Here is a 13083-nt window from a genome sequence, read left to right as displayed (position 1 = left end):
AAGCACAAAATCACTTTTACGGACTTTTAAATTAAATGTTCCCTCCTGGTGGAATGACCTGCCCAACTCAATCCGAGCAGCTGAGTCCTTAGCCATCTTCAAGAATCGGCTAAAAACACATCTCTTCCATCTTTATTTGACCCTCTAACTCTAGCACTCTCTATTCTAATTCTATTCTTTAAAAAAAAATTGTCCCTTTTAGACTTGCACTCTATTCATTTGCTGCTTGTTTTCTTTAAAAAAACAAAAACTAACACTTGCTTTCTAATCTTTTTGTATTCTATCTGTTTTCTTTTCATTTATTATACAATTAACAAAAGCAAAAAAGGCCTCTAACACTAGCTTGCTCTATTCTTTTTCTATTCTATCCGTTTTCTTTTTATTTATTATATAGTTTTAAAAAAACCTTGCTACGTGTACTGCGTTAAGCTAACTGAGACTTGTTATAGCACTTGTATATCATTGCTCTTTTGTTGATTTTGATTGCTTCCATTGTCCTCATTTGTAAGTCGCTTTGGATAAAAGCATCTGCTAAATGACTAAATGTAATTTGTAGATGGTTGCTGATAATCGGGAGAAGCGATATGCCCAAGAAGGCATCGGGAGCAGCTACCTGTTCCGTGTCGATCATGACACTATCATTGACGCCACCAAGTGTGGCAACTTGGCTCGGTTTATTAACCACTGCTGCACGGTAAGTACCCTCCTAGTGACGCATACGTATCCATATATCTCAAATACCACATGACATCTGATAAACATATTACTGCCACTCCCAATGTCAATAACCGCCACATTTATGTAAACCCACCATCAGTATTGCATTAAACTGAAGGAGGATAGTCATGTTAACCAAGGTCGTGCAAGGATAGGATTTTTTTCTAGTTCAAGTTTTCATTAGCCTTGGAAAAACGTATTCTAATAAATAAGGTTATGATACCAACTTTAATATTAAATTGAAACATTATTAAAGACAAGTAAACAGTCATTTATAAAATAAGAACAAAAAAGCATGTTTCAAGCAATAAAACAAGTAAATACAATAGAACAAAGATACAAATGAATGGTTACGCTTTATTTTAAGGTGTCCTTGTTACAGTGTAATTATACATTTAAGTACTGAGTAATATTAATGAACTACATGTACTTACTATAGGGTTACTTGCATGTAATTATGCATAATTAATTGTTATTATAATAGTAAGTACATGTAACATGTGTAACAAGGACACCTTAAAATAAAGTGTTACCATACTTTTTTTCAGGATGCTCTGATGAATAGAAAATTCAAAAGAACAACATTTATTTGAAATATAAACCTTTTGTAACATTATGAATGTTTTTAAGGATCAACTTTTGATCAATTTAATGCATTCATGCTAAATAAAAATTTTGATTTAAAAAGTTGTTTTAAATCGAAGTTTTTGATCTTGAAAAAGTATACTGTATATAAAGCTTATGTGTTAAAAAAGTCATCTGTACAGATTAGACAGATGCACACTTCTTTATTGTACGATATATATATATGAGGAGTTCATTTGCAAAAACCGCTAAACGCCACTTTCAAAAGAAAAAAGAGCTGAATGCCGTGCATTATTCTCCACATATAGCGCGATCTGAACCCTAAAAGTTATCTGCTTTTGCTATAAAACAAACTTTTAACATGTAAAAAAAAACATACTTTCAATTAACTTTAATTTTGTAAATTACCTGTATTTGTTTAAGTTATTATTACTTAATCAAAACAACCCAACTGCAGTTTGATTGATATTACTTGGAATGCGCAATAAAAAAACGTGATTTCTGAATTTTTTTTTTTTTTATTATAGGTTTTTGCAAATGAACTCTTCATATATTCACTGAGGTGACCAGGAGTTTCTGATGTAATGCATTGGCACAGCTGCCCCTGCACTTAAAAAAAAAAAAACACCACACATCCACATAAAAAGGAACTAAACGACTGAATAATGAACGCTCCCTTGAGCAGCAGTTGCTAATGTGGACTGATGGAGGGAGACTTTGTAGACGTGATGATTTGCAAACCTGCAGAATATAAATCAATAACTTGCAACCATAAACAATCAGCTCTGTGATTTTTACATTTACATTTCTGAAGAAAATGCAAATGGCATTTGTCCATGCAAAAAGATTTAGCACATTGCTTTTCATCACAAGCTAGCTTATCTACAGCAATAATGTTGGTGTGCTATGCATTTTCAGCTCTAGATTAATTATGATTGTACAGTAACCTGCATGACCGGGTCATTAGAGTGAAAACGAAAATTAGCCTCCTGTTGACTAATGTGATGGAGCTTCATTCTGTATTGGATTTAGTGTTGCTGATGTGGAAGCCATCTGGAGTGAACCTTTGAATAATACATGTGGAGGATGGTAGGAACCTGCCCTTTATGACAACAATCGTTAAATCTCTCTAATGAGATCTTACCTCCACAATCTCCACAATGTGAGAGTATGTAATAAAAAATAGATGTTACTAGTATCTACAGTAACTTCAGCTTCAAAAAATGTATTATTACTCACATGATCAGTAATAATTTATGCTTCTCTTATATTTTTATACAAATATTTAATGCAATGCATTATGGGAAGTAACATGATAGTGCCATCTTACCTGTTGCAACACAAAGGCTAATCTGGCTATTGGTATTCATGTTCACTTATGCATGAACAACCAAGATTCTACATCGTTTTTTTAATAAAGCATGACTGCGGCAGAGCAAAGTGCAAAATGAAGTTTACAAAAGAAATGTGGAGGCGGAATCCTACCCATAATCAGTGATGACAGGGTCCAGCCCGTCTTTCTCTATATTAGGTGACCTAAAAAAAATTAAAAAAAAAGGAAACAATCTTCTAGTTACTGCCACTATTCTCAGCCAAGAACTTCTCAAATTACATTTTTATGTTGAGTAGATAGCATTTCTTTATCAGTTAACAGAGTGTGTGTGCGTAAATGTGTTTCATTTCTAATTGATGTCAGTGTCACAGACAATAGACCTTGTGTGGAAACACGGGTTGATTTAAAATGTGGCAACACTCACTGGGATGGAGACGTGGGGCTGTCCAGTGACTCTTCAGTCTTGAGTTGATCCCTAAAAGCAGATGAATGCATGTGAACAAAATCTGATCTTTTATTCATCATTAATGAGCCATTATTTACTTTGTTTCCTGAACACACAAAAATATCTGGGAAAAAACTCTCAAGATCATATTTCATCAGCTTTGAACAGTTTCCCTAAACATGATACCCATGTGTCTCATAATGTGTGCACTGTTAGTGAACAGGAAGTAGCATTGACTGAAACTTCATTTCCCACTGAATAGCTATACAAATAGTTGTATTTTAGAAATTCATTTAAAAAAATCAGCGACTATTCAATTTAGCAAAATGAAAATTTTTCATACATTTTTCACATGTAACAAATTACGTTGTGAAAGGAACATCTACTTCTCTGTCATAAAACAATAAACAGTTAAGCATTAACAGACAGCAGCGCCTGTGATGTCATTTTTTTTTAACAGGAAGGTGGGGGTTTACCATGAAAGAACAGGTATCATCCAATCAGCTTGCTCCAAATCTCATCCATGTTATGACATCATCTGCTACATTGTTTTTGACATTAGGCCTTTTGATTAACCTGACAGTCTCTTACCATATTAAGGCTCACATTACTTTGCAACATACTAATGATAATGTTTCATATTATTCATTAATACTCTAATAGGCCTCTAATGACTGCTTATTCTATGGTGCCATTATATTAATGATAATCATGGCAATTAGTTTAAATGCATGTAATTCCCAAACTTAATTTCTTGTAGGACTCCTGTTTCCAACAAGGGGTCCATGAAGAAGGCTATATAAACTGAATATATACAAATGTCTTTTAATTTCTTTACATTTCAAGAGTATATACAAATAAAACTCAAACAAATGATCTGTTAAGCATTATAGTTATTGTACTTATTTAACTGTGTTATAGTACAGTTTTAATCTTGAGGCTCTCCCAAAAGAAAAAAAGAAGCAAAGAGCAGCAAATCACATCACTATTACTTAAAAGTGTTTACCCTTAATGCATGTCCTGTCTTCACATTAAGGGGTTGATTTTGGATTACACTTACATTATATGATATATAATGTCATATTCACCGTTAAATACAAGTATTGGGTACCACTTCACAGATAGCCTACTTTCATTAACATAACACATAACACATAACATACACATTGATGTTTATATATTTTATATTTCAATATACAACGACAAATAATCTGTTAAGCATTATGTTCTTTAAATTAAAATTACTATAAAGTGTTCCTATGAATGCCATCTGTACTGTGATGTAAGGAGGCAGTGATTTTTTAGAACACAAAATTTAGATCTACCCACCACCTGAAACCATAATACTGAAGTCCGTAATTCTCTCATTTATGCAAATTATCTTCCTGTATCTGCCGCACGGATCTCTCTCCACCTGACCAAAACGTGAAAGTTAGCAAACCTACTTTTTGTCGTCATTCTTCTTGTTACGTCTCCAGAAACTCATTCCAAAGAGGAAGAGAAGACAGTAAATCCTGTAAGACAGTGGAGAGTGTGCTAGTCACTACCTGGACATTCGTTAACGTTACCTGTCCTAGCCTACCACAGGTGAGCACTGAACTTCTGTTCGAGAGGTAGCAGCGGCCGTGTGTTTCTATACTGGCTTTTTTCAACATGTGAGGCAGACAGGGAGGTGTGGAGAAACCCATTTCCACAAATAAAGAGGTCCTTTGCGAAAACTGCTGGAATGCTGTGCTGCAACTCTTGCTTGGTCTTAAAGTCCTCCATGTTCACTATTCACAAAGTACTACCGAGTATTTTTGTCAATTATACAACGAATTCCGGTGGGTATAAACTTGTCTATTAGCGCCACTAACACGCATCAGAGCCAACGATAAAAAATAATAAAATACTAAAGTATTCAAAAGTCACCAAGAAATAATGACATTTTGGTAAATAAACGTATTTTGTTCATGTAACGTGCAATGCTGATATCAGAACTTCAACTGCCAGCTGTTGCTATGGTTACCACCTTAGGCAAGCACAGTCCGTAACTTTTTTTGGGTTAAAAATGATCCGAAATCAATATTTGAGCAAGTACATAACCAGCCAGTGTTCGAAACTATCGCCTTACTTTAGCCAAATTCACAAGGGTAAGCTTATGATAATGTTTTCTAATTTGAGTGGTGGTAGTTTTTTTTTTTTGAATCACTCAAATTCAACACTTTACAGTAGCCAGGGGGTGATGGCGGATTGTAATCCAGAAAGGATTATGTGTTTATGAAACACATGTGAATGAAATTAAATTATATTCCAGTTTTAAATGTGCTTCTGATTACAGATAGCCTGGGCTTACACAAGATTTGAATTTTAAAGACAACCAGTTCGAAGGGAGCATAATTTGCTTTTTGGGTTAAAATAATTTCTTATTATTAAATTTGAGTGGTATGACAATTAGAGATTATTAGAAATCGAAATCTACTCGCTTATACACACTATACTCATAGTCACGCAATGCTGATGTTGTTATTAACATTAACAATTTGAGAATAAAGTATAACAATAATAATAATTTGCACGGTTTGTGGCAAACGTTACTTGTTCAGATGACAATATCCAGTGAAAATGCTTATTTGAGTCATATATTCCATGACGTAGGCTAGAATCTGTGAGTGCAAAGTACAATATCCACACCGGTGCGGTGACTGACTGCCACACATACTCCTCAAAACATTACATTCATCCACACTGGAGCCGTGCCGCCGCACAACCCACCCAAGGAAGATAATTCGGCATACAGCTGCAATTGCAGATTTTCGAACAGAGATGGCGACAAAGAGGCAAAACTTACGGACTGCAGCTTTAATTATATTTTGTGGTTATAAAATCAAAATTTCAGTGTTTACATTACATTTACATTTAGTCATTTAGCAGACGCTTTTATCAAAAGCTTTTAGTCTGTCTATTAGCTTTGAATACTTTATTCCAACCTGATTCAATCACAAAATGTAGCTATTTTATAAGGTGGTGATTTAATATGAATTCGTACAATACAATTCGTAAGATTTCTTAGAAAACAGCAAGCATGAATTCCACCCCTAAATAATGTCATTTTTTTGGGGAGGGGGGGGGGTCTAAAAGTCTCTTTGATCAAGTAAAAACGTGCGACCGATTTAAACGGAAAATGCTCCAATGGCCAGCTGTTGCTATATAGATAAACTTAATAAAATTGTGTGGTCTTAACATTTGTCTAGCTTTGATCCATTATGCCAACCCCATCCCAAAACTAAAAAATCAGTTTTACAATGGAGTGATTTCATATGAATTCGTACAATGTGTTTTATACAAAAATGTACACTATTTAGAAAGTAACAGACATGAAGATTCACCGCTTAACCTAACCGTCAGTGGGCCAAGAGCAGATTGTACAAAATCATAAATGAAATCGTACAAATTAGTCACTAATTCGGCAAAACATAAAATAGTTATGAATTAACATGAGTGTTGATGACTATGCTAATATTCCTAAAACCTTTAACAGTCAAAAAAAAAAAAAAAACAGCAAAAATATTGATGACTATTGGTATTTGTCCAATCAAATGTTTTATTGAAAAACTAACATTTTCTATATGCCCCCCAAAACTTCATGTTTCAATTTGAATTAGGCCAATTTAGCAGACTGATAAAAAGTACGAAAAGAAGCGACACCTTATATTTTTAATAGTTTAATATTTATTTTGTTTGTTTTAATTACATGTTACTTAACATAAACATTTGCCTCCAATAAAGGGACATTAAAAAAATAAAATACAATTAGCCTGTTCTTAAAAGGCAGTCAGTGGCCAACATATAAGTGGTTTTCTTTTAGAGGCACACAAAGCTTATACATACATACATACATACATACAAACATAATCAACAACAGACAGAGCATAAAAACGTTTTTAACAATATGCAGGGCCGATAATAGAGAAGCAGCAGCCATAAACAGAAGGCCAAGCATTGGTTTGAAATGAGGAGTGCAGGTGTTTTTTAATGCTGTATTTCGGCCTGATTAACAGTAATGCTCCAAATCTTCATAAATTGCATGAAAATGCTGGGTTGGCCAAACAAAAGCCAGATTAGCCACAAGGTTTGCTATTCCCTTCTATCATTATTTTCATTTCCGCCACATTTGTCTGTGCCCAAAGCTAAGATAGAGTCCTGAACCAAAAAGCAAATATTGATTTCAAAGGCCAATACTGGGAAAAAAAACATTGTCTGACAAAGCATTCAAAAAAGGAGCACATTCTTCCATTATGCTGTCAGATGCTTTCATATATAAAGTCTGTGTGAAATAAAACCTTCACAAAGCGCATCTATTGTAGTCACTGAAGACTCCAAGCAGCAGGTTCTTGTCTTTCATGCAGTGTGTTGCATTTCAGTGAGTCCACCTACTGGTGAAACTACATACAGACAACTAAAATGTTTATGACATGTTGCAAATATAATAATTATAATGATAAATGCACTGGTATTAAGTTTAAATTCACTGTCTGTAAAGCTTATACCAATTTGTGCACACGAAAATGCAACCAACTGTGCACTATTGATCCCCAGAGTGTGTTTAGGCATCTTTTGAAATGTGGGAGTGACTGAATGTTGTGCAAGATGAATAAAAGAGCAGCTGGTTCTTATATCCTAATTGACACTGGAAACATTGCATTGGAGCATTAAGGGTGCTTTTGAGAAGAGTAATGCTATTAAATGTTTAACAATTTATCATCTTTGATTCACCACAAGCTGATTTTCTCTCTCCAAGGCAAGGCTGAACAGGTAGGCACTACAGAAAATATCACTGCCTGACTTAATATTGCTCAATTTTATATATATATATATTTTTTTTTATTTTATTTACTCATAAAATGTTTTCTGAAACTCAGTTAACAAGACTTGCTCCACATTTTGTGCCATATTAAATCACCTTTGATCCAATTGCTTCGGCATTTGTCATTATAGGAATAAGACAGAAGGGACATTTTTATTAAGCAAGCTTTCTATATTCTACCACTTTTTTTTTTAATATAAAATACAATATGTTTTAAGGTATGAATACACCGTAGTACAAGATTACTGACAAACAATTCACAAATATGTACATTTTCATTATTTTTATCAGCTATTTATAAATTTGCAATGTCAAATAATGTCTCTTAGTAGCTTTTCAAGATTACGATTCTTCAAAAGGACAGAATGAGTAAAGTATAAATGCTGTACTGTTAAGATTATAACGGTAAAACGGCGTTTACATGGTTGTTCTTTTCTAAAGTTCATCAGTGTTCTCTTTTAGCATGGTATAAATTCAGTTGCAGTAGTGGTTTATGTAAGCTGATAATGTTACAAGCACCTCAGCTTCAATTATAGCTGAAATCCACTGATCAGGTTGCGGTAATGAGGTTTTATAGCTTGTGGGATTCGTTCCTGAGAGTGGACAGACATGCCCACAATAAAAACCTCTTGTTTCAAAGAACTATTTCTGAAACTTTGAAAAGCGAAAGAAGCAGCCCAGTTTGGCTGCTTGTAAACTTTGAACAAATGTGTTAATATTACCCAAAAAAGGAAGAGAACGAACCTTGGAACACTTGTTATGGATTTCTTTAAGCCTCCATGTAACAGATCTAAATACATTTACTCCACTGGTAACCTTATTATAATCACTCTACAATAAACTTCAAATAGATGGGTATAGATTTGTTCAGAAACACTTGTTCAATTACACTGAACTGGACATCAGATCTTTAAAAAGAAAAAAAAAACTTGAAAGCGGCAGATTAGTGGAGCTCCCTTGATTTGAGGTTATTTAAAAACAAAGGGAGTCACACCAGAGGTTTCAAGCCATATAGGCTGCAGTGAGTCTGTTACCTTTAACTCCATCTTGACTTGGCCTTCATACATTATTCCAGCCAACCGGACACCGGGAGAACTCAGTGGACATTCAGAGGGAAACCTAGATGATTATCAAGTGGCTGGAGATGCAGGTGGAAGGATTCTTCTAATTATGGTGGTTCCAGCTCTTCCCCTGTTCCTCCTCCTCCTTGTTAATGTGGCTCGGGTGGTGGTGGTGCTGTATCCAGCTTGGGTCAGGACAGCTCAGATTTGCTGAGGGCTATCGCCAGCTCCAGATCCTCCTGCTCCTGCTGGGTCAGACGAGCCACACGCTCCCTCTCTTCTCTTTCACTCTCCCGCTTCGCCCACTCTATCATGTCCTCCTCTGTGGGGTACTGCTCCACACACACACATACACCATAACCCCATCAGACACCCCATCAATTTGCACCTGCTTGAAGTAATATTTCTCAATTTTTTTAGTCTAATCTAAGTGTCTAAATGAAGAGGGGTCATGCAACTATTACAGGTAGTGTAAATAATGTTTTCTAAAAGTACCAACTTTAAATGATCAAAGACATTTAAATGATTAGAGTTATGGACTAGTAGGATTGAGATCACACAAAGATGAAAATTTGCTGAAAATTTACTCACCCTCAGGCAATCCAAGATGTTGATGAGTTTGTTACTTCATTGGAACAGATTTGGATAAATTTACCATTATATCACACGAACACACATCTTTTTGCTTCTGGAGTCGAGTGGATTACTTGTGGATTATGGTGATGTTTTTATCAGCTGTTTGGACTCTCATTCTGACGGCACCCATTCACTGCAGGAGATCCATTGGTGAGCAAGTGATGTAACGCTATATTTCTCCAAATCTGTTCTAATGAAGGAACAATCTCATCTACATCTTAGATGGCCTGATGGTGAGTAATTACTTAGCAAATTTTCATTTTTGGGTGAACTTTTTTTTATGCTACAACATACATAACAGTCTGTTAAATATTACAGTTTTATGTAACTATATAAATGAGATACATTTCATTTAATCTATTTAAAGGAATAGTTCAAGAATAGTTAACAAATTCATTATGATTTAAATAATAAATCATTTGAATATTATGTTTTATTTATTTCAGTTTTTTTTATATTATTAGTGAACTTTAAATTAATTGAATATAATTTAAATTATATTTAATATTATACATAATATTACATTTCTAGCTTGTACTTATTTGAACAATGCCTAAAACTTGGTATTACAAGCACTTCCTGTGTCTGTTTGCCTCTTTAAGAAGAATCACTTTATGTATTCCCCAATTGTAAGTCGCTTTGGATAAAAGCGTCTGCAAAATGACTAAATGTAGAAATAAATTAATGAATGGATAAAATGTATAATATTTACATTTACTTTTTTCATTAATTTTCTATTATTGGGTGAACTATTCCTTTAAGTATTGTTAGGTCAATGTCAACATCACCAAAGCAGTTCTTCATCATCCAATAGGGACAAATGTGGAAGCAATAAGGGAGGGAGGAAATAAATAAAAAACAGTGATAATGTGGTACAGCTATTGACACAGGAGGATGAGAGATACAAGATGTGTTCCATGATGCAATCCATAAAGCCTTTCATCTAACATTGGCTCACAAGCCTGCAGACACATTACTTCATATTAAAAAATGTTTTCTGTTACTGAAGGACTCCTTATTTTAGTATCTGCGACTATCACTGTTAAAAACAAGGTTTTATAGAATCACTTTAAAAAATGCAAATATAGTCACCCACATGATTCAAAAAACTCTGTGGATCACAAAATTACACATTATTTTAAAATGTTCTACTTTGGGTTTGAAATGGTACAAAGAAGTGAGATATAACGACTAATGAATAATAAAATGATGACCAATCAATAATGAAATTTCATTTTTCACCTAACTGTTTATGATGTACTCATGTGCCAAGGCCTGGATTGCTCATATAGCCCATCATGCTGAACATGCAGGTATTTCACACAGATGTGAAGGTGTGGACAACCATGGATGGAGAAATATAATCTCAACAGTTAGCTGGTAAGCATTTCAACACACAGAACACCAGATCATGACAACTTGACATGACAACAAAAATAATCTAAAGATGCCTCTTCTGAGGTCTCTTCATTTGCAAAAAGTCATTTTAAAATATCAGAGAAATGTCATTATAAAACTTAATTTATTTGATGCATCATCTGAATAAAGAAAGTTCACAGTGGGAAAACATGAGAAGACAAGCTCTTTAATTTTAAATTTAAAAAATAGTAATACAGAAAGGAGCCAACATGTGCTGTCAGCATCCTAGCTGATTAATTTATTTAGCAAATTTTCTGTATAAAAACAAAACAGACTGTATTTTTTCTTTTTAAAAAAATAAATAAAAATGGTGCAGAGAATCATGGGATGTAGATGGAACAAGGAAGTGCTCTACCAGTGAATGGGAAGTAGCAGCCCAATAAAACAGGTGGACACAGTGATTAGTTCGTGCAGTGCAAAGGAAAGGCAAGGCAAGTCAGTGAACCAAGGTACAGCGGGGCAATGAATGTGCAAGATGGAATCAAGCCTCAACCAATGGTGGAGAACATGACAAAAGAACATGGGGGGTAAATTGAAAACAGCCAATAGCAAGCAGCCCCGCCTCTCCTTCCACAGCCAGTGAGAACTTGTGTATGATGTTAGGCATGTTGTGATGTCATAAATATGTAGATTTAAATACATTCTTTTTGTAAATTAGCTTAACAGAAAAAAATTTAACACTTTTTTAGTAGAAGCATAAGCCTGGATTTAGAATAGATAAATAATTTCATTAGAAGCTCATTTATATGTACAAATAAACATTCCATTAAAAAAATGACAATGTTTTGTGGCTTTTCACAAACGGATTATAAAGTAGAGTTTGTCGGAATATTGGATGACAAGTTTTCCTGGAAAGAAATGCAAAAAGAAAAAGGCTGTGTGGGGTCAAGAGGTCAAGGCTGCTGCTTGGAATGAGGTGAAATGTCACTACTGGGGGTCAGGAGGGGGAGAGGGGGAGGAGCTCACTTTGTCAAAGCTGGCGAATCGGTTGGGGTCGCGTGGGGCTTGGTGGGGTGAGGAAGGGGCGAAGGGGTCTGGTACCGAGTCTTTAGCGGGAAGGGAGGAGAACTCTCCAGAGCCCTGAGCCTTGAACAGACCACGCCTCTGAAATGACTCAGACGACTCCGATCGGTGGATTAATCGGTTGGGGGCGCGGGGGGCTGGGTGGGGTGAGGAAGGGGCGAAGGGGTCTGGTACCGAGTCTTTAGCGGGAAGGGAGGAGAACTCTCCAGAGCCCTGAGCCTTGAACAGACCACGCCTCTGAAATGATTCGGACGAATCCGATCGGTGGATGTTGGACCGTTTACCTTCAAGAACATACAACAAAATAGCTTAAGGTACAACAGAAATGTCAATTCAATCGTATCTGGTTCATTCTGATAAAACACACAGAACAGGAACCAGCTCACCTGGGGGTGGAGGTGGAGGTCTGGTAGGTGTTCCGGTTTTGGGCGGTAATGCTGGAGGAACATCTGACTGAGTGTCCTCCTTATATAAATTCTTGTTTGTACTTGAGTCGAATGGATCGCTGCCATTAGACTGAAAGGCAAAGAAGAAGTTCAACAGCTGCAGCCCATATTCAACCTGATTTAAATCATGTGGATAAATTGACTGGTAATAGAGCTGGAATACTGGGCTTCTGTTTATGTTAATGATCCTTACCTTTGCTAAGCTGCTGAAGTCTGCAAAACCTCCTCCAAAAGTCTCATTGCCAAATACTGCAGCAAAGGGATCTGAAACAAAGTAAGGTACACAAACAGAATCTATTAAACAGATATTTTTGATCATTTTTGATAGTTCATGAGCAGAATCAACCCAATGTAGGCAGTTACAAACTGAAGCAAAACGTAAGGATGTGAAAAATGATGCAATTATGTTTCTACTCCAATTCGTTGTTGAAATATAAACATTTAAATGGTGGCTGTCATAAATGGTGGCTTGTTTTCATGATAGATATATTAATGCATTAACATACATTAAATAATGAAAAAAAAAAAAAAAAAAAAAAAAAAAATTTTTTTTTTTTTTTTTTTTTTTTTTT

The 13083-nt window shown here is 35.2% G+C and overlaps 2 protein-coding genes across 3 annotated transcripts in view; both read right to left on the bottom strand.

The window, feature by feature from the left end:
• LOC107743871 (tetratricopeptide repeat protein 39A-like) overlaps positions 1-4722 on the bottom strand; it is a 29800-nt gene extending 25078 nt beyond the window's left edge. Inside the window, exons 1-3 of the mRNA XM_016557322.1 lie at positions 4526-4722; positions 3060-3110; positions 2788-2838 (exon numbers count right to left, since the gene is read on the bottom strand). Of these exons, the coding sequence (XP_016412808.1) occupies positions 2788-2838; positions 3060-3110; positions 4526-4566 (143 nt within the window). The 5' untranslated portion in view covers positions 4567-4722. The remainder of the gene's footprint in view (positions 1-2787; positions 2839-3059; positions 3111-4525) is intronic.
• Positions 4723-6840: 2118 nt separating this feature from the next.
• Positions 6841-13083, bottom strand: part of LOC107743869 (epidermal growth factor receptor substrate 15-like) — a 30064-nt gene continuing 23821 nt past the window's right edge. For both annotated transcript variants that reach the window (XM_016557320.1, XM_016557321.1), the window contains exons 22-25: positions 12705-12775; positions 12452-12581; positions 12009-12349; positions 6841-9319 (exon numbers count right to left, since the gene is read on the bottom strand). In XM_016557320.1, the coding sequence (XP_016412806.1) occupies positions 9179-9319; positions 12009-12349; positions 12452-12581; positions 12705-12775 (683 nt within the window). In that variant the 3' untranslated portion in view covers positions 6841-9178. The remainder of the gene's footprint in view (positions 9320-12008; positions 12350-12451; positions 12582-12704; positions 12776-13083) is intronic.

The sequence above is a fragment of the Sinocyclocheilus rhinocerous genome, unplaced genomic scaffold (genome assembly GCF_001515625.1).
Source record: "Sinocyclocheilus rhinocerous isolate Xijiao unplaced genomic scaffold, SAMN03320098_v1.1 scaffold377, whole genome shotgun sequence".
Lineage (NCBI taxonomy): Eukaryota > Metazoa > Chordata > Actinopteri > Cypriniformes > Cyprinidae > Sinocyclocheilus > Sinocyclocheilus rhinocerous.
Note: the sequence above shows the minus strand (reverse complement) of the source record. Positions and strands in the feature narration are given on the sequence as shown.